Source organism: Anser cygnoides, chromosome 3 (genome assembly GCF_040182565.1).
Source record: "Anser cygnoides isolate HZ-2024a breed goose chromosome 3, Taihu_goose_T2T_genome, whole genome shotgun sequence".
Classification (NCBI taxonomy): Eukaryota; Metazoa; Chordata; class Aves; order Anseriformes; family Anatidae; genus Anser; species Anser cygnoides.
This window is the reverse complement of record NC_089875.1, coordinates 45,620,419-45,643,708: the sequence shown is the minus strand read 5'-3', so window position 1 is coordinate 45,643,708 and position 23,290 is coordinate 45,620,419. Positions and strand designations below refer to the sequence as shown.

At 36.1% G+C, this 23,290-nt stretch overlaps 1 protein-coding gene across 5 annotated transcripts in view; it reads right to left on the bottom strand.

Moving 5' to 3' along the window:
* Positions 1-23,290, bottom strand: part of WDR27 (WD repeat domain 27) — a 132,460-nt gene that overhangs the window by 18,075 nt on the left and 91,095 nt on the right. Inside the window, exon 24 of one of the 5 annotated variants that reach the window (XM_013194638.3) lies at positions 7,852-8,248. The exons of the other annotated variants lie outside the window; for them this stretch is intronic. Within the exon in view, the coding sequence (XP_013050092.2) occupies positions 8,195-8,248 (54 nt within the window). The 3' untranslated portion in view covers positions 7,852-8,194. Of the gene's footprint in view, positions 1-7,851; positions 8,249-23,290 lie in introns of those variants that run through there. 5 annotated transcript variants of the gene reach the window in all.

Sequence of the window (23,290 nt, the reverse complement as noted above, 5' to 3'; positions counted from 1 at the left end):
GGGATAAGAAGTCTTCCCCACCACCCAAGGCTGTTGTGAAGATAGGAAGAATTTTTTTAAAAAGACTGTAAGCCACTCAAGGTACTACAAGGAAGAAGGAGGGAGAATTTACCTGTGCTGTATAGGTCAAGCTATTTAAGAAAGTATTGTTTTCTCAAATGTATTAATATACATACATAATAAAATAGAGAATAAGGAAAAAAAAAATCTGTCATCCTGCATTTTGGTGAAATTTAGATTCTAACAAGAAACTGTTAGTGTGAGTAAAGTCTTGAGCAGATTTACCTTTAAATCTATTTAAACCAAACTACAAGTCTTGAGCCTAAATATAAATATGCCTCTCCAATAGTCTCCTGTTCCTGTGCAAAATATGAGATGATGGTGTGCATATTTCTTTCTCTTTTGTACTGTTTCTAAGAGTAGGCCATCACATCTGGAATAGTCTTCACTTCTTCTCCCACAAAAGGAAACAGGAAATAGAAGGAAAGCACAAAGTGATTTTCATTTCATATTTTCACTTGGTTAAATTAGGAAGCTCTTAATGTTTCTGGTAGCTGAAATGAACCCACCAAAGGTGCAATTTCCAGATTTCTCACCATTGGAATTTGACTATAAAACAATAGGCTCTACATGTGGAATTACTTATTTCATAATATGAATATTATTTATAAACAGATTATTTAACTTTGCTGCTGTTTCAGAGGTAAGGACTATATTTTGTTAAGTTCCTTCAAATGATAGGCTTTGATGATATCTGATACCTTTTGGATGACATATATAATATAAATATATCATTCTGGAAAATTGCAATGAATGTATCTGAAGCCATGCACTTTGAAAAGGGACTATATGTACGGGGGAGAAGGAAGAGGGGCATGACAAGAAGGCATACTATGTACTAAGTTTAGAAACTGCCAGAATAAAATGATCAGAACAGAAGATTGCTACTTAATTGACACATTCCTTAGATATGACTTCAGTGCACTCAGTGCTGGAGATCCCAGCACTCAGCACATGAAGAACTGAGTGACTTGCCAGACGATTAGGAACAAATAGTTTTTATTAGTCAGATACTAGATCAATGAGCATAATCTGAACCATCTTCCATGGCCAAAGCCCAGGGACTTCAAATACAAGCATTTACAGAAGTATTGTTGAGACAAAGGCTCATACATAACGTTTGCTATTTTACAAGAGAAAATCAAATATTTTTTGTATGGCATATTTCAGTTCTGAAAGAAAACCTTGCTGATATACAATACTTGGGAAAAAACATTATTTAATACAGATTCAGGAGGCTGAATTCTTACAATATATAAATTCTTTGAGGGAAAAAATATATGTAAATGATTTGATTCTCTATAGCCATTCTTAACTATTTGTGATTTTCTACACTTTCATGTTCTTTTCAAACTAAGATTTTACAGGCTAACGGAATTATTCTTTTTTTTTTTCCTACTTTAATATAATTCCTACAAATGCTTTTGGCAATAATCCTGCAAATTATCAAGAAACCCAGATATGTACTGTGGTAAACTTTCTCTATAGCAAGTTAGTGACATGGCAAATATACAAAATGAACAATATGTTAATTTTCAGAGCACTGAATCTTTCCAGTTTATGTTAACTTTTCAAAATTGTAAGCATTGAGAAATATTCTGCAGGAAAAACTGCAATGCCACATTGCAATTTGGAACAAAAATACTAAAATAATATACACTCACAAAATACTCAGAACACTAAGAGAAGACTAACCAGAGTTATTTTCCTGGAATTTCTTAGCTCACAAAAGAAAAACATTGGAGAAATTAGATTAATAGCTTTCTTAAAATGTGTTTTTCCTAAGTGCACGATTTGTACAGCCAAATGAGAAGTTTAAATGTAGCATGTCAAGTAACAGACTCATTCAATGTGCTGTACCTCAAATATAAATAGAAAAACATTTGTATTAAGTAGCTCTGGGGGGGGGATAGTTAGAATGTAAACATTAAATTTACACCTGAGTTTTAAAACTGTAAGACTTGTAAGGAGAAATCTACTATTTATATTATAACAGAAACAAAAACACAGAACTTCAAGGCATGAAATTTAGGGCATGCCTATACTGTGAAATGGACCATGGTGCTTGAGTCAACAGAGAATCAAGGTGTCAATATGGCTTATGTCACTATGCAGACTTGTGGGAGTTCACAGGCAATACCGCCATGTTATCTTGGTATCACCTTGCAGTTAATAAAGCTGATGAGTTATTAGCTCATCTACAGCGCTAGACTAGAACATTAAACTGTCCCAAGCCACAGATTGGCTCACTAGTACTCCATTGATCAGTTTAAGTCTGGTGAGAATAAATCAAGCTTGGAGTCTTCATGCACACCTACAAAAATATGTCCTTAATGCTTTCAGTGCTCAGAGATACTACAAGGACACATTCACTTTACCATGGCATGATTCATGATAAAAGCATGGGTCATTCTTCAGGTAGAAACTATACAAAAGCTACAAAATATATATATATAGTATATATATACTATAGTATACAAAATATACTATATACAAAAGCTTAGAAATATTTCCAGGATTTTCTTGAGACTCCCTTTGGCTTAAATTGATATCTTATAATAGATAATTCTCTCCAGGCAATTGATAGCAGATACCCACAAACCTAGTACTACTTTAGAGAGGGTCTTAGTGAAAGCCTTAGGAATAATCATATCAGGAAAGCCAAATGATATGTAGTAGTTCTTTTTTTTTAAACAAAAAAAAAAAAAGACTGAATCTAAGCATTCTTCCAGGGAAGATAATGGTTACCAAAAAGTAATTTTCATAAAAAGATGAAGATATGAGAAAACAGACATAAAGGTTCACAAGAAATTAATATCTCATTCTGAGTCATGTTCTCTAAGGGTAGAAGTCATCAGTCCCTCAAAGAAGTTAAAGATGTCAGCATATGAAAAAATTCAATACTCTTCCATAAAAGAAATACTGTGCAGAAATTGATATTAATCTTCAGATTCACATAATTCCTCATTCTAAAGGGGGAAGAAACGTACTAGTATCTGGGACAGGGTCTTCCTGATTGAAAGAGATCTGATTACATTCAACATTAGAATGCCAGTCCACGTCACTATATGCTTGCAAGTTCCTTTCTGTTATTAATTAAGTGTCAAGTAAACTTGCTTTAACCCTCAGAGTCATACAATATTTCTGTAGTCTGCAATGAAGAGTTATCACTACCACGTATGTGAAGTAATTTTCTTGGAAACATGCTGCCTTGCTCTCCTGTGCACTTATAGTACCAGAGGAAAACAGTTTGAAAGAGCAGAAAATAAAGGACATATATTAGAGTCTCAAATAAATACAGAAGATAGGTCCAACTGGAATTCTTAGACTGGGCCTGGAGCAGAAAAGTCGGCATTTTCTTATGGGTGATCCTATTGACGGAAGAGCTAGCAACAGAGGGAATCTGAGAAAATGTCATTTATGGGGGCAAACCCCAGCTGGCAGCAAAAGCTCCTGGCATTGATTCAATAGTCCAGCATGAGACCACTACAGACACCACTGGTTTCAGGGGAAACAGAGCTCTGTACTTTTTGTTTCCTCTATGCTCTCCTGAGTGGTTCACATCAACATACAGAAGTATCACTTTGGATCCAAATTATTCCTGAGATTCTTCTGTAGCACACCAGCCCTGCAGAAGATGAAAATGCCCTTCTTGACAATAATCCTTGAAACATAGAAACAAATTTTCAACTGAAAACACCCAAACTTTTCTCAGTAGCTAAATAAGAATCCAAAAATGAACATCCATGAGTTCCTGATGGAACAAAGAAAGTAGAAAGTATTTCATAGAGTTTTTCCTGGTACATCTGGCTGACTCAGGGTTTGGATACCCAAACACTTAGCTGCATGTGTTCTTCCTTTAAAAACAAAGACACGGGATACAGCCATCCAAGAGTCGAATTAGGCCGCCAGAACCAAGGCAAAGGTGAATCTCAGTCAGATCATCTAGAAGATAACAGAGAGGCTACCACTGAAAAAAATGACAAAATTATTACTAAAATGTCAACAGGGGAAACTTAAGGGCATAAGGAAAATTCTATAGCAAAGGAACTTTACATTCATTGAATAGTTAAGAAGAGAGATGGTATACGCTCTAAGAGCAAACAGTACAAGATCAGGGACATGTCCTAAGGAATTGCAGAGGCTATAAAAGCCTGTTTGCTGCAAAGGTTCACAGATCAGTTTTTTATTTTATCCTTACAGCTCTAAATCTGTCAAGTGAATCAGTAGGTGTCTAGAAGTACATGAAAAATTATTGAATTCAGTCCAACTGTACCTGACTGCAATAGTTACACAGAAAGTAATTACAGGAATCTTTCTTCACGCTTTCAAGATTTTAACATATTTTTGAATAATTTCTGAAGAAAAACAAACAAACAATTCTTTATGTACCTTCCAGAAAGAACTGTGTTATTTTGTTTTCCCATGTATTATGTTATGTAAAATCATGACTGTGGCTATAGATATTACTCTAGTAGGCTTTGCTACAAATTTTTGCAATTCTGTGACAGCCTTTAGACACAATATTACTCCAAATGGAAGAAATGGCTATTTCTACTAATGACAATCAGACCAAAATCTACCATTTTTATCCATAATGTGAACACACAGAACACAAAAGCAAGCTTTTCATCAACAAATCACTATATCTACAATAATTAAGCTCCCTCCCCCAAAAAAATAAAAATATCTGTATTTAGAAATAGATCGTGTCCTCAAATATAAAGATTTTTCACCATATGTATTGTATAATACCCTATTTAGGCCAATGAAATCCCAAGCTCTTGGCCTGAAAAGCAGATTCCACAGCCAACTAAAATAGCACTGTGGATTTGGTATAAACATTTGATGAAGATTTGTCAAACCCAGAGTTTTCAATCCCATGAGGATATTTAGTATTCTAAAGGAAGAAAATCCTTGTGTCATTAATTAAGCTGTTTTCCAGTTTTCTCTAAATCTTTACATGTTTTAGAATATGGACCTGGTGTAAATTAATAAGATGTTATTTCTTTTTAAATTAGAATGCTTACAAATACTATTTTCTTCCCAGAAATCTGGGATTTAAAACTGTATTATTCAAATTTTAAATCAGGAAAATTGGATCTACTTGCAAAAGTATGTTTGACACTGCCATTACTATTAGTCCACAATTATTCAGTATTCCAGATAATCCTTTGCTTTTCACATGTAAACAGTAAATGAGAGTCTATTGTTCCATAACACTTTCTTCCCTATGGCTATTAGAGAAAAATTCATTTTGCTTTACTTAGTGGAGTATATCAAATTTGTAATGTCATTATATTGCCTGCGTAAGGTATGTATACATGTTTTGTTCACCTCATACTTCCTTTTTTTTAATTATTTTTTTTTTATTTTTCATTATCCTTGCTTGTTTTAAGAATTTTTTACCTTGTAAAAACAAATATCAGTTCTACCCTTTTCTGCACTTTAAAGCTTTGCACTCTTATTTTGTGAAGACACAGTTCTTTCTTGTTTCTTTCTTTCCTTCCAGATTCTGTTCTACTTGGATTTCTATTTTGTTATTTTTATTAAGTTCAACTTTATACAGCTATTTGAGTACCCTTTTGTGCTAAGTTGCTAATACTTATTTTGAAGGATACTTTTAAAGTCAAATCACTGTCAGCTATACCCTAATACATTCCAAAGAACAAACCTGTGATATGGATGCATCTGTTCTCTGTATTTTTGCCTGCTTCAGGTTTCTCTTGGTCACAGACAGACCAGAAACAGGGAGAAAGCATTTACTAGTTGATGTATTTTTCAAATTTTGCAAATTAAAGCAAATAATCTTTCACGCATATTAAACTGGCAAGGCCTGTGTATGCACAATGTTAATGCTTCACCTTCCAAAGGTACCTTGTGAAGAAACAGAAGCAAACACAATAATAATATGTTCAACATATAAGTTTAGAGTAGAATGGTGCAAATAGCCTTCTGGCAATTTAATATGTCAAATGGGAGAACATTTTTAATTAACATAATTATTTTGACACATTTATTCAAATGTGTGTTAATGACATAAGGTAATACTAATTACAATTTTACCCATAAAGAAAACCTTTTCCCTTGATTATTTCATTTGAAGAAGTCAAAACTGAAAGAAGTTGCAAGACTGATGGATCACTTTGGAACAGCATATCCTGGCGTTGCCATCATTCCTATAAAATTTAATCCATAAGGAATATTATATTGCCCTTCATAGGGAAAAAAAAAAAAAAAAAAACGATTTATGGTAAAATTGAGAGGGAAACCTAGCGATTTTTAAAGAGGAAGCCCTATTCCACCCTCTTCCCAAGAAACACTGTTTCATAGCACTTCATGTAATGATAAGCAATACCAACAGAAAACATTTGTAAGGGTATCTGCATATGCCATGAAGGATTATCTCCTCTATCTTTGTGAGGATAGATCTCACAAGAAAAAATCTTCTGAAGATGAAATATAGATTAGTAGAATTGCAATGGCACAGCCCAATAAAGCCCTGTCTCAATGACAGGTAAATTTTGTTTAGTATATGTATGGATCCAGGAGCCTCAACCTAACCCAGACCTGGCTAACTATGCTTCTGCCGTTGAGCAGATGAGGAGAACACTTTAACTATAGGAACTGACACCAGGAGTTTCAATTAATATTCTGAGAATTGTATTTCTCTGCTTTTGGAGTGGTTACTACCTTGGCTAAATAATGCTATTTTTCTAAAATGAAATTTCATGTCTGTCTTCCCCATTGCTTCTTTCCTAACCCTCTTTCTTTCTCCACAGGATTTTCCAAATTTTGTCTTCCTTTTCCCCTACTTGCTGGCTGCTTTATCAGTTGAGAAATTTCTCTTCTGTCCTCCTTCCCTTGCTCCAGAGATGCAGTCTCACATATGAACTTATTTCCTCCATTTCCTCTATTACTTATTAACATTTCATTGTCAACTGGCTCTTTGTCCTTCCAGCGTAAACATTCCTTAGTTTCTGTGTCCTCAGAAGGCCTGCTGTTGTCCACACTTGTTTGTCCAGCTACAGACCATTTCTCATTTACTTAATAATAAAGATTGTGCTGTTTGCAGTCAGGTTCTGTTGTTTTTGTCTGTTGTTGTTTTGCTTTTTGTTTGTTTGTTTGTTTTCCAGCCAATTTCTCTAAGGCACCTTGTGCCTTTGAATTTCATTGAATTGATTCCTGACAGTCCTTCTAATAATCTGTTCCATGCCATAACTGAGAATAATCATGCCATCCTTATTTGCTTCTGTCTATCAAGCTGCCTTTAATACTGCTGAAAAACCTTATCCTGGAGTCCAGACCTCGGTTGTCTTCTTTGATTCTTCTCTGTCCTGATTATCTTCTTGCTTCATAAGTTAGTGTATTCTCATTCCGCAGTCAATTCCATGCATCTCACAGAAGTCTGTTCCTGCTTTTCTATTCCCCGTCTCCTCACATATTAACTTCAGATAATGACAAACTACTACTCCTCTGAGTATGACACTACTCTAGCCCTATCTCCACACCTATCTAATAATTCACTATTATTTCAAGTCCAACAAGATTAGAACTAGGCTCCTAGTTTCTACTTCACTGTAATTTTTGCCCAAACCTTCTCTGTCATTGTAGACAGCAACTGGTCACTAGGATAGATAATTAGCACATCAGCTGCTATTTCAGTTTTCCTTTACATCATCATCACATCTAGGTTATGTCTTAGTCATACAAATTCATTCTGCTTCAGGTCCCTAGGATATGGCCTTCTACACTCATTTAAACTGTTAAATGTTTATCTAAGTGTAGGTCTCGTTACAACAATATCCTTTATCCTGGGCTCATTAATTGCTCTCATGCTTTTTTGGGTACTTTACATTTTAAACTTTATAGCAACTTAATCCAAAATATTTACAAGCAACAGAATGACGAACAGGTTAAAGAGTTCACAGACGATTTCTGGATCATACGTCAGCAAAGGTATTAGACAATAGGGAAGCTTGCACTAGAAGCAGAAAAGGCTTCAGCTTATCATTTTCAATGGTCAGTGATGAAAGGGCAGTAAGAGTTCAGTGAATCTCACATGGTATCTATGACCATTCTTCACCGACCTCACAGTCCATAGAAAAATGTAAAGGCCCTTCCTCTGGAACTTTTATTGTAGCATCATCTTTAACTTTGGAATAAATGTCTCCACTGATTCAATCTCCTACATATAAACAAAAAAATAAATAAATGCAAATTTGCAAAGTTTATTTCTACATTAAGCTTCATGCATCTTATTTACACAGGAAAAAAACTCATGTATCAGCCATCTTTGCAAAGAAGAATTGATTAGCCTATCCTATTTGAAAGAGCAAAAACAAGTCTTGTGAAATGTTTCAGAGTGCTTACATCAACGATTTATTTTGACATTTATGGATGTAAATTAATCTAATTGATTCAAAACTAATTTCATAACTGCAATGAGAAAATAAAAAAGATGATGTCTGAATCACAAAGAAAATTAATCCTGAAATGATTATAAGGATAATTATAATAACATTTTAGGTTTACTGTTATGGTAATATAAAGTAAGAGAACACATATGAAGTATACTATTATTGTTCCAACATATTAATTCTTGCAGGTTATTAATATAACATGGTAATGTTGGATAACATTCTTTCACAGCATGTCTAAAGAGCCCATACAGACAGATAAGTCTAGAGAAATTCTTACATGTTTACTCTGATAAGCTTGATAAGTCCTCATAGACAAGCAGAAGAAAATGACAGTGATTTGAAAATACAAAGAGATGGTCAGCTATTATTTTTAATTTAATTATCACAATTCTTTAAATTGAAAAGATTCACTAGCTTCAAAGCAATTTATCTGTAGTTAATTATTATTCTTTATGTAACCATTCAGTTAAAAACAATTTTCACCACATTACCTCTGCTATAATAATATGCATTGCATGTCTCTAATAAATAACTTAAAATGGGCATTCAGTACAAATTGCTAATGTAAATCACAGATTAAGTTTCTTTGGAACTTAGAATACTTTACTTTGGGCATGTTGAATGTCTGTCTGATGTGAAGTTCCAAGAGTCACCGTTGCCCCTATATTGTCCATAGAATCCCCCTACCGCACAAAGACAATCTATACCAAGGCAGGGTAAGCAGGGTGAGCAATCAATAGAGTGCAAAGATAATCAGGGTAAGCAATCTCTGAATTTTGTTTAACTACATGCTGTAGCAAGAAACTTTTTGAATCAGGCAGACAAACAAGAGATGTTTGTGAAATCATTTCTCTCAAAACATACATGTTCTTACCTTATTGCTAACTCCCTGCCTCATCTGTTGGAGGTATAAAAAATTCCCTACTGCTGGTCCCAAAGAAATACTTCTTGAATAAATTCCTATAATTCAGTCAAAATGGGTAATTCTGTCCACAATTTCTCTTGTGGCTCCCTTTGCTTTCTTTCCCTTGACATCCTTTCCTTATCTACAATTAATCCACACTCAAAGACCTATTTCCCACTTCTCTCCAGCTCTGCTGCTGACTCAGCATCCATGCAGTTTCCACAGGGCACAGTTTTCTTGCAGACCAAGCATAAACGGTCAGAAGCCTAAACGGTCAACGCATTTCTGGCAGTCTCACTACCCTGCCAAAGCTCTTGACAAGTATATAATGGCTGACATGTAATAATTTCTTGAGCACATGGTAATTCATCAGTTTTCCATTATTATAACTTTTACATAGGAAGTCATAAACAGCAGAGATGGAGGCAGCCGTTTGGTTTTGCTGCAAATACTTTTATGATTGATCTTTTTCTGCCATTTAATATAGAGCAAAGAAAAACAGTGTGTCATAGATTGTCATAAGACTGTCAAGAACGTTGGGCTACCATTCATCATTCATCCTCAGTATCCATGGTCCATTAACACAAATGACCCTTTCTGCAGATATATCAGATTCCGAAAAATTTGCTAGCATGGTATCTTTTTAAAATACTGGGAAGAGATTTGTTAAACAGTCCCTGAAATACTTTGAATGTTGCACCCCAGCATCATAGACAAGAAGATCAATATTAAGCTGATTTTCGATATGGTCAGTTATGATCAGGCTATACTGGTAACTAAGCAAATACATACTTTCTTTTCAAATTGTATTTTACACCATTTCCAGTGATTTACAGAACTAAGCCAAAAATGATATAATATCCATGCTGAATTTCCAAAGCGAAGTAGTGTTCAAGTCAAAGCTATGCACTGCCTAGTAGAGCCACCAACCAATCACAGACTATTTGAAATGACAGTGAAGCAGCTTGGATAAGGTCACATGGAAATCAAAAAATGCTGCCATGAGTTCTGAGAAATTTAATTGTCCTCGGCCTGTCCTCCTCAGCATGGTATCAGATCATATGTGGGATCTAGCTGTGTAAAAATATTTTTTCAGCTGTACTGACAGGAAAAAACTGCGGCCTAAGTTAGCTTCTCATCTAGAAATGTTCAAATATATGTAAAAGCACAAACAGATCCTTAATTTGCTGTCATTTTATGCTATACCATTAAAGATTTCTCTGCCATTACTCCTCAGAAAAAGAGTTTCTTTCTGCTCAAAGAATTAATTAACATGTTAAAAATACCTGCATTTCTTAAGTAGCAGGAATGAATAGATGTCTTCAATAACAAGTCAATTTCAATGCCAATGACAGCATTATAGCACCACAAATATAAGCAGGATATAATGGCGGCCACATATGGTTAAAGTACACAACTATGCATGGTAAACAACTTTCCTAAGATACTTAAATCTATAAGGTTGATTTACCACAGATCAGGCCAATATTTTCAGAACCTGGGATGGAACTGGACCATTAATTACCTTTATAACAGCTTTCTTTCTTTCATAGTAGCTGTATGTCCCCTGCAGAGTTTTGGTTTGCAAGACTGCATCCCCTACCATCACCATCTTCAGTCAGACACACATTGCCACTGAACAGAAATGTTCAAATGCCATGTAAGAACTATGAACATGCCTGAACATCTCTAGTTTGGCAACACTGGTTAGTTAGACCTGAAGTTTTCTTTAGGAGGAGGTGATAAATTCTAGATTTTCAGATGATTTCTACAAGTATGTGTACTAGAAGGTTTTACTCATATGCCAAACAATAGCAAAGTGAATTCAAAAATCGAAAAGGACAGCTTACGCTTTTATAAAGACTAATACACAGAGGTGTGACTGTAAAATCCAACTGTGAAATCAATCTGCTGTGACAGAAAACAGTTGGTATAATATCTATATTAGGAATTTCAAAATCAAATGAAACTAAAAGACATTTTTTGGATTCTTCTTCAAGCAAACCTGCAGTAAATTCAAACATATTGTCAAACTTGCGCTTTCTAAATCAACATGGGGGTGGCTGTTTACTTTAGTCTTGGAATAATCTTTTATTTTTGTAGCCAATTAGCTATGAATTTATCAACAATAAACAATAAAAGAAAGCAACTCACTTTTCTCATTCACAACTGAAAGAAAGACTTCACTAGTCTATTTCTATTCCGATGTTATCAGGAAAGTGGAGGGATAACAAATGGACATAAGCTGCAGTTTTCAGCAAACACATTGGCTTACTAGCAACCAGAAAGTTACCAACAGCTCATTCCTACCTGACCATAGAGCCACTTTATATACTAGAATTAACTAATACTAATTCAGTGTAAGTTTTGTTTCTTTGTCTTTGATCCTTTTTTATTTTTCCCCACAAAGCAAAGCAGCATACAGACTTACGTCAGGTTTCTTGCCCATTTGCATCATGATGCAGTAGAATATAAAGATTTGGCCAAAACCAATTAAAGTTATTCCATGAAAATGCCAGCTAGATCCTTCCTATGATTTTAACATCTACTTCATGCTGCTGAAGAATTCACATTTTTCAAGCTAGACAAAAGCAAGCACACACACAGACACAAAAGTGTGAATAAGTCTTCTTGTTCACTTTTTACTCAAAAATGTCTAAACTGCTTTTTCTGAACAGCTGAGGAGAAAAACATGTGTTAATAATTTGTCCAAAGAGCAAAACTTTCAGAGGTTAGTAAACAAATGACATGCTAAAATGAAAACATTCACAAAAACTAAACTATGATTCAACCCTAATAGCTGTTTATAGCAACATGTTTTTTTTTTCTGTTTTTTTCTTCATTTTGTTTCACTTAACTTATTTTTTCTATTGTAGGATTGGCACTTTATAAAAAGTCAGATATGAGACTACTTTTAATGCAGAATAAAGATAGATTACTCAGACTACTGGAAAGGAAAAAAAATGGCGACTTGACTACTGACTTGTGATGGAAAAATTTCAGTTTACCGTCTCCAACATAAATATGATAATATAAACCACTATGAATGGATAAATACAATGACATAGGAGAAATACATGGAAGGGATCGAAACCATCAGCAATAGCACCACTGCTACTTTACATGAATGAAGGTGTACTTAAGCAACTGTCAATAAAAAGAAATTCTGCTCTAATAACAAGGTAATCAAAGTGATTCACTCCCATGCTAAGCAAATATAACTCAAATCTCAGCCTCCCTACAGCAGTTTGGCATGCAAATTCTCTTCAACCTCAAGGTCTGGAAAAATTCTGCGGTTTGGCAAGAGTGCAGCACAAGGGTACAACTGTATACATATCCTGTATTAATGAAGGAAAAATGTACTATTTCTTTTAGAAAAAAAAAAAACTATAATAATTAATACAAATAATTTATCTATTTTTCAATAAATTGCCAAAAGTGTAACCAGATATTCTGATCTTTCACTATCCCCCCGCAATCCAGTAACTATACCCGCATCTGAAGCAGAACAGCTTCACCACTCTGCAGACTGAAGAGGGAAGACCATCACATAAGGAGAGATGCTGGAGTTGAGCAAGGCAGCCTGATCTGCTCCCCATGTAGCAACAAACACTACTAAGAAAAGGTGATGGGTGATAGTAGTGGGTGACTCTTTTCTGAGAGGTACGGAGGCACCCATTTACCGACCTGATGCACTCTCTAGAGAGGTGTGTTGCTCATATGAGGGATGTCACTGAGAGACTAACAAGCCTAGTACAGTCCACTGACTGTTATCCACTGCTGTTGTTTCATGTGGGTGACGGTGATGCAGCCAGGAGCAATCTGAGGAGTATGAAGGATTACAGAGTTCAGGGAGCAGTAAGGGACTCTGGACAGGAGGTCGTTTTTTCATCAGTCCTTCCGGTCACAGGCAAGGGGATTGAAAGGGCCAGTCGAACCTGGCAAATCAACAGATGGTTACAGGACTGGTGCCACAGCCAGGGGTTCGGCTACTTAGACCACGGGATTCACTTTGAGAAACCTGATCTGTTGGGGGTTGATGGGGTCCTTCTGGCAGAGAAAGGGAAGAGCATCTTCAGTCATAGGCTTGCTAAGCTGGTAAAGAGAGCTTTAAAATAAATTTGCTGAGGAAAGGGAACCTCATTCCATCCTTATCCTACCAATTTTATGCCAGTGCAATAGATGCCCAGAGCCTGGAGAAGGGTCACAGGTCAGCAGAAGAGCACCTGAAGAGCAGCACAAATGGATTCCAGCCATTTCAGACAGTAAGTCAGCTTCATCAGGGGCCCAACTTGAATGTCTCAATGCTAACGCATGTAAGCATGGGGAGTAAACAAGAGGAGTTAGAGATGTGCACATGCCTGCATGGCTATGATTTCACTGGCATCGCAGAGACGTGGTGGGATGGCTCCCATGACTAGAGTATTGGAATGGAAGGATACTTCCTCTCTAGGAAGGACAGGCAGGGAAGATGAGGAAGGGGTATTGCCCTCTATGTCAATGAGCAGCTGGAGTGCCCGGAGCTCTGCCTGAGAATGGATGAGGAGCTGAATGAGAGCTTATGAATCAGGATTAAAGGGAGGGCAGGGACAGGAGACATTATAGTTGGAGTGTGCTACAGGCCACCTGATCAGGAAGACTGAGTGGATGAGGCACTCTGTAGACAGATAGGAGCAGACTCATTCACAAGCCCTGGTCCTCACTGGGGACTTCAATCACCCCAATATCTTTCGGCAAACAGAAGGACATAGGCAATCCAGGAGGTTCCTGGAACGCATTGATGATAACATCCTTTTCCAAGTGATAGGAAAGCCAACAAGGAGAGGTGCTATGATGAACCTCATTCTCACCAACAAGGAGGGAATGGTAGGGAATATGAATCTCAAGGATAGCCAAGAAAATGTCCATGAAATGGTGGAGCTCAAGATCCTTAAGGCAGTGAGGAGGAAGTGTAGCAAGCTCACTACCCTGGACTTCAGGAGAGCAGTCTTAGGCCTCTTCAGGGATCTGATTGGTAGAGTACCATGGGACAGAGCTCTGGAGGGAAGATAGGCCCAGGTAAGCTGTTTACTATCCAAGGATCACCTCCTCCAAGCTCAGGAGTGATGCATCCCAAAAAAAAAGGAAGTCAGGCAAAAATGCCAGGAGGCTTGCATGGATGAACAAGAAGATCCTGAACAAACTTCAGCACAAAAAGGAAGCCTACAGGGGGTGGAATCAAGGACAGGTATCCTGGAAGGAATACAGAGACATTGCCCAAGCAGCCAGGGATCAAAGCTAAAGCCCTGATAGACATGAGCCGTCAATGTGTACTTGTGGCCCAGAAAGCCAACTATATCCTGGGCTGCATCAAAAGAAGCATGGCCAGCAGGTTGAGGGAGGTGATTCTTCCCCTATGCACTGTTCTCATGAAACCCCACCTGGAGTACCACATTCAGCTCTGAGGCCCCCAACATAAAAGGACATTGACCTTATGGAGCAAGTCCAGAGTAGGGCCACAAAGATGATCAAATGGCTGGAGCACCTTTCCTGTGAAGACAGGCTGAGGGAGTTCGGGTTGTTCAGCCTGGAGAAGAGAAGGATCTAGTAAGACCTTGAAGGGGGCATACAAAAAAGTTGGAGAGGGATTTTTTACAAGGATATGTAGTATTAGGACAATGGGTAATGACTTTAAATCAAAAGAGGGCATAATTAGATCAGATATAAAGAAGAAATTATTATGAGGGGGATGAGGCAGTGGAACAGGTTGCCCAGAGAAGTTGTGTGCCCCATCCCTGGAAGTGCTCAAGGCCAGGCTGGATGGGGCTTTGAGCAACTTGGTCTAGTGGAAGTTTCCCTGCCAATGGCAGGAGAGTTGGAACTGGATGATCTTCAAGATCCCTTCCAAACCAACCTATTATATGATTCTATGAAATTTAGAGTTGTAAGCCCTGATTTTCTTCATTTAAATAACATAGGAAGCCAGCTAATGAAAATACACTTTAAAATGAGACTGTGACCTATGAGGCATTTTGCACAGAGGCATTATGTATGCAGAATCCTCATTTTGTGTAATGTCTTTTTCCTTCCCAATGGGGTGGCTGTCACAAGGTTATCCACGCTTAGCAGAATTTGAGAATATATCTTTAAACATAGGGGACTACTCCCATTGTAGCCATAGTGTCTTCCTGAAATTGTCCCTCACAGGAAGCTCTTAGACCACCCATGATACATGCTACTTAAGCGCTATTTGTTATTGATGGACCTTCCCTGACTGCCAGCTTATTATGACCACCCATTGTGGGTTTGCACGAGGAATGCAACTCAGGACATTCAACAAAAACAGTAAGAGTCTCCATGAGTTGAGCTAAAGGACGAAAAGCTCAAACAATGAATAAATGATATAAATGAAAGCGGAATAAGTGACTTGAGTAGGTTCCAATCCCATCTTCAAAACAGATCCATAAATTCTCACAAGCCTACATTACTTGAGTGTTTTAAGACCCTAATATTTAGTCCATAAGCCAACATATGTAGCAGACACCTTACACACTCTTGTGTGGGAAATCCTGGAAAAGTACAAAAGCCTCTGATACATTCATATGGGTTACATGTTCTTGCAATCTACTTAGATTTCCAGGCTACAATATTAATGAAGTGCCACTATTGCCTTGTGAACATCTCTGTCATGAATACTGTTGTATGGCCTAGTCTCTACATTCCAAAATTCCATTTGCTGCCAAGTATTGTCCTTACCATGTACTGTATAAATCTCAGACACTTTGATGTTCTCTTGGTTTTAACTGTTGCAATATTCATTTTGACTTTTAAGTCATTCCAATTTTTAAAGCCTGAAATTCGTAATTTAGAAGCATAGCGGAAACGAAAATGAAACAAGAGGATGCACAGTGGATATGGTTTGAATGCTGTCCACTAATGATCTGTAACTTAATTCTGATTAAGCTTAGCTCTTAGGAAGCTTTCATTCTGGGTCTTGAACAGAACTCTGGTGGACCCTGTCATTTGTTCTAATTTTGAACTCTGAGGCCATAATTTGTGCCCATCTGTCAGAAAAGAACTAAAGTTAGATAAATGAAATAATGTCAGAAAAAATGTATACATAGATACATTGAAAGGCACTTTGCCATCTATTATATAATATTCTACTAAGCTAAAGTAAGTGATTTTCAATACTGCTTTTTACACTCTACTCATTGGCACTACTTCTTTGGAATCACTGCACATTAAAACTCCAAAAATAACTCAGTGGAACAGGAAATGTTTACAGAAGTGGGAGCTTAAAAACTACAACCGGTTTTCACGTCAGCCATAATCACCCTGACAGGATGGCCAGATGTAGTGATATCAGTCAAATGGATTCCAGACCTGGTATCATATAGTTTATTTACAAAACTATTTAATGAAACAAATAAAAATCTCTTGCCTCTTTACAATTTCCCATACAGTGAAAAGGGATAAAGAAAAACCTGTCTATTTCCTAGTAGAAGTCTGAAGTATGTAATTAAACAAATGGATTAACAGTTGTTTTCTTTTACTTGATCCTGGAGAACCAGAGACCAGCCTCTTTTTCCTCCAGACTCTTTCATGGTCTTTTCTGTTTGCATTTCCTTTTTGAAAAAGTCAGAAAGGCTGGTCCTAGTCAATGCAGTTATATTAGTTCTCCTTGCATGCAAAAAGGAAACAATATAGTTCATTTTGCTGTACAAAACTCCCTTGCATTGGGCAGTCTTCATTGGCTATATAATCATCACATTTTTTTTGTAAAAGGTTAATAGAGATTTGCGTTTTAAAATAACCTACCTAAAAGAAGTATTCCTGTCATTCTCACACACCCTGAAGTTCCTTAATGCAAATCGTCATTACTCCATCTGAATGACTTAGATGATAATGAACTTTGTTAATTTGGTATTGCTTCTTTTTTTCCTGTCTCTTTTTTTTTTTTAAGGTTTTACTTTCCTCCAGATAGTACTCATCTTCTGCGGCTGACAGATTTATAATGTGTATATTCGCCTGGACGATATGGCCTGGGACTGAAAACATATTTTGTTTCCGAATTATTCCTCTTCATCTCTATTTACCCACAGAATGAAAGTTCATTTTACTGTTGGGTAATCCACCTTTTCCTCAGGAAAATATTTTGCAGATCGTAGCATATTCAAAAGCCAAACCATGGTCTTAAATGACATACTGCATTCTCAGAGATTTTCAAGAGAAAAAGATAGTCTTTTAAAAAACAATAAAGGCATATAACTTACACTTAAAGAAAGTGGAATCATGTACGTTCCATACAGAGCTTTGTGTCACTTACAGCAATCTTGAAATAATGCACCTAACTTTCCTGAAGGCCTTATTATTTACAAGATGTTTTTAAACACTCTGTTTCAGTATCTAAAGTAAAAGTAACAGGAGCTGTTCAAGTCATGGGATAGTGACGCTTGCATAACACTTGGTAAGTCAGTGGGAAAACCAGTTAAATGTGCCAGATTACCAACTTCCCAATGGGGAATGTATCATATTCTGCAGCGCAAACAAAACATTTTGAAGTTGAGTCATTCATAGAGATGATTTGTTCCAAACTCCAAATATAGAGTAAATCTGAAATTTGGAATGAGAATGCACTTAGAAGCAAAAAACACTTCTCTCACTAAGTATCACAATATAACTGCATAGATACGTTATCGATGGGAAAACCTCAAAAGTTTCATTTCAAAGCAGATGCCAACATTTCAAATACTAGCTGGACTCTATTCAAAACATTTAGATCATATATAGCTACAAGAAAAACAAAATGGTAGTCTATGTCCATACTTCACAATCAAAATACAGTATTTTTCAAGGAAGAGAAGAAATTTTGGAAATCCTTAGAAATTTTGTACGGAATCACAGCTTGGGTGTCCCTCATTTGATATTTTTTTAACCTTAATATAAGTCCTAACAGATATTCAGCTAAAACAGCCCAATGAAAAAGTGATTTTTTTTCCAAACACTATTTTGTTATTATTATTACTTGACAGTAACTAAATGATAAATGGTACGTATTTATAGGCATCTATTGTTATCACTAATGTATTCCTCTAGGCTTTTGGACTCCTTCTTAAGCAAAGACAAAATATGTATTTCTTAATTTTGTATCAAATACAACATTAATTCATATTTCATATTAAGTCAGCCTTGCAAATAAAATGGAAAGAATGCAACTTCTAGTTAGAATCACAGGAGAAGATATGATGTGCTCCAGATACAATTAAATGTTTCCAGACATGGTGTGACATCTGGTTTATAGTACAATCTTTTGGATGTTCTCAAGATTCATCTGCTAGTTCTGTATCTTCTGCTCGTATGAAATTCTAGCTAAAATACGTATATATGAAATAGTAAACTTTATGCCATACTCTCCATAAAATCATATGAACTGAAATCTCACTATATGACTTTTCTTAGAATTATATATCTGTAATTTCTGTTTTCCCTTTTATTATTTCCTATATTTGACGTTATACATTTACAAAAAATACTTCAACTTAGGAAAGTTAGCTAAAATCTGGCAATTGGAATCAGATGTTGCTTTTCACTACTGCACTCTTCTCACCCCCAGTGTTCCATCCACATTCAGTTCAGGCAATTAAACTCTGATTATTCTGTTCTGCAAAGGCTCCTATACTGTACCCATCACCATAACATTTCAACCCTGAAATTGTAAGTATAACAGACATAATGTCATTCTGCATGGCTGCACATTACATTTCAGCGTTAGCTATTCTAAACCCGCGAAGACTGACTGGTGGCTTTGGGATGGAAACAAGCAAAGCTGAAATTTTAACTGGCACCCGGAAAGCTTTAGAACAGACTGCACAAAATGCAGTAGGCTAGATATTTTGTCTGGCAAGCAGGTAATTGAGGAGGGTTCATGAAAATGGTAAGGAGAGAGAATGTAAATGCACAAGGCTTGCACTAATAAACTCCCAGAGACAAGAGCTTGCTCTCCACATGCAGGGCCAGTCAGATGTCTTTGCACTGCACTTCTCAGAGACTAGGTTTTGGGGAGCTAATTAGTTATCTCTAGGCAAACAATAAGCCAATAAGCTAATGTATAGCAACACAGAGTTTTCTGCAGACATTGCAGGGCTACTGCTGAGACAGAGCTAGTAAAGGCTAATGAACTCAAGCTTTCTACATGTGATCAGTATCTGCACCAAAATCCCTTTGCCCATAATAAAAGTATTCACACTCTACATAATTTTTAATTGCCTGAAGTGTGCCAGACCTTACAGAACCAGGGGAAATAGTAGTGTGGAAAATCAGCTTTCAAAACTTCTAAACTGTAGTAGATACATGGTAACAATTCTCCCAGTGGAGTCCATCACTCATCCTGGGTAGTACACTATCAGTTTATGAATAATTTTACTTTTAATATTTTACTAGTGAGACACATTTTCAAATTGGCAGTGGATCTACTAGGATATTCTCACTTTCCCCAAGAAGTTTCTGAGTGCTAAGATATCTCCAGCAAATTACAATGTTCTGAAACATCCCACTTAATTTTTGCACATGCTTACGAGGAGGAAAAAAAAAAAAAAAAAGAGTAAGAGAAAACAGAATTACATGACGGAAGACAGAAAAGAGCTTCCTTAGATCATCCATGTGGTTTAAGCCTACAAATGACATACTTTACAGGCTTGTTCTGAGACTCAGGAAACCTCGTATAATGTAATTGCAGCACAAGGTCTATCCTAAAAAACGCTGTTGAATTTATGGTCACAAGTTTCAGGTGCACACTGTGAGGCTATGGGTGAGTTTTCTTAACAGTAGGCAAGGAAAAAAAAATTTGTTTCTTCAAAGGAAGGAAAAAATTAATCTATTTCTGCTCAATATACATAGATCTAATTGAGATTTAAAACCACGATAGCTTTATCCCTTTTTGGATACATTAAAATTTAGCTATCCTTGCCTTTTCCTGAGGTCTCTGCATATGGCATGACCTGAAAATTGTGAGGCTTTTGAAAGAACTGAAGTAACTGGCACATACATAAGAAAATATGGAAAAAAAAATATCGCCTTTTAAGTTATAAGGCTCACTGGGAGAACACCTAGCAGGCACCTGGCCTAATAGGAACCTTGGACTTCACTAAACAAGTAATGAAAGTAAAGTCAGGTTTTGTTTATTTTTTCAAAAAATGACAGAAGCACTTGTAAGAAGTGCATTGAAATAGCAGAAAAAAAAAATCTTGCTTTTTGTTTAGTACTTACTAAAGGTATCATGAACTCAGCATCATCTGTGTATAGTTCTAGGATTTTTTCTGAGCAAAAATAAGAAGCTTTCCCAGTGATTTTTATGTGTAAATACCTATTGAATATAAAATTTAGTAGAATCTAAAGATAAATTGTATAGATCATCTAGTTGTGGTGATGCCAGTCTACTTTAAAAATTATGAAATCTAGTGATTTTTCTCCAAAACTGTAAGAAGCTTACAAAGAGTTATTTTCTGTCAGTGTGAAAAAATGCAGACTGAAATCTTATCAAAAGGGAGTTTCAGCGTCATTTAAAGTACACCATGCACTCACAACAAGCAAAAAAAGACTCCATGATTTCTGCTTCCAAAAATGAGAGCAGAGCAATAATTTAAAATTTCAATATATGAACAGATAAGTTTCAAATCACACTTTTTAAGATCACAAGAATCACTATTTCAGGGTGTTTTTTTTCTTTTTTTTTTTTTTTCCTGCAGATTTCACCTGGAAAACTGTAAAATCTCTTCAAATGGTGATAGTACTTCAGTTGTCTGTGTTTCTGCTGTTAAAAGTTGGGCAGCTAGTCCTAACAATAAAGTTGTAAAAAAGGGTGATCAAAATCGTAATGTATAGAGTTCTTTATTCCCTAAATTTTCTGCTATTGCCATTACTGATAGCATTCACCAGTGACATCAATAATGGCATGAAACCTGAATAAACCTGAGCACTAAGAAAAAAGGAAGTATAAAAGCCTGATATGTGGAATTAAGAGTATTACTGTACCATAGATATGATGTGTTCTTAAAGGGATTAGTTAGATGCAGTCCATGTTACCCATCTGTTCAGGTTTAGGGAAAAAAAAAAAAAAAAAGAAAAAAAGAAAAGGTGTGTGTGGGGGATTTTTGTAAAATAATTAATGTCAACTGTGAAATTAAATGGCCTTGTTTGTTACCAGCATCATAATAAAGAGTATTGTACCTTTGCTCCAACAGATACTGGAGAAAGTTAATGGTGAAAAACAATAAAGAGTTACCACTTTTGGAAGAGTGGAGCAGAGCCTTATTCATAGAGTGGTTAGGGAAGAAGGAAGAAATGGAGAAAACACAAAAAAGAGACTATGGCGCTTTTGTATAAAAAAGCTCAGGTGTTACAGTAACTATAATAATGATATCAGCTACATGCATTGGCTAAACATATAGAAATTTTTCAATGACATCATAGCCACAAATATGAGGTTTCAGTTGTTTTTTTAATGACATAATCAAAGATCTGATATAACTTTATTCAGGTCACCAGCAAAATATTTACTTAACATATAAATGTAAAATAAAGGTAGAGTTAGTAAATTCAAATGTGGAGCTAACTCCGCCTTTGGGCTGTGGAAAATACATGAATTCCTTCATCCTGTCTTGTCAGCTTATAGAACTTCTACCTGTTATGTCACTTCCAGTCATCAGAAAGGTCACAGAGATTTTAACTGCATATAAATTATGAGAATAACTGTACAGGCTTAGACGAGCCCAATATCCTGCCTCTGACAGTGGCCCAAAGTGGATGCCCAGGAAATAAGAATGTAAGAAGAAATGAACTTTTAAGAATAGCAAGTTATAAGAAGAGACTAAGTACATCATCCCTAATGTTCTGCCCATAGTACTTGAAACCCAAACACATTTCACGGTAAATGTGATTTCTATGTATTCTAATTTACCTGTAATGGATTTCTTGCCTATGAATATGTCCAGTCTTCCTTTAAAGCAATATAAATTTTGAGCATGCACGGTATCCCATATCAAGGTATTCCAAAATTTAACTATTTTTAGGGAAAATCCTTGTTTCATTTGGTTTTAAGCTATGGTATCTTCATCTGATGTCCACTATTGGAAGATGTACAACTATTTCTTACCCATCTTCTGGATGCTATGAAATTTCCCCATGGCTTCTTTAGGCATCTCATATAACATCTCAGAATTGCTTCTTTTCCAGGCTGAAGAATCTTTATTCTAATCAGTCACTTCCTCTGTCAAAGTCATTCCAAGTCTCTGATCAATTTTGTGAGTCTTTTCTGAATCATTTCCAATTCTATTACATCTTTTTTTTTTTTGAGATTGGCAGAACAAACTTGCACATAGACTGTCATGTATGTATACAATGACATGAAGATGTCTGTTCTGCTTTCTGTTTCTTTTCTCATAACTCAACATAGTTTTACTCACTGCTACTGGACATTAAATTGATGTTTACATGCAGCTATGGAACCCCAGGATATTGTTCTAGATCAGTAATGACTGGCTCAGAGCCCATCAGTTTATAAATACATTTTTTCCTTCCCTAACCATGTGTATCACTTTTATGAAATAGAATATAAGTGAATCCTGTGTTTAATTTTTCCCCAGACTCTAGCAACACTGCCTATTTAATATTGTGACATGTCTGTTGCATCTGTTCTTATTCAGAATATTTACTGTCTTCTTTTATTATCTGTCCTTGCTACTTGTAGATGAAATATTTATATTAAGTTTAAACAAATAATTGGAATAGTGTAGATTTCAGAACTAGAGTAACTACCTGAGAGCACAGACACATCTGTAGTGCCAATATTCAATGCCTATTGCCTTATTCCTCCTCCCACTTTGGATGTTTGCTCTTATCCCCCTGTCTCATGGCCTCATAAAAA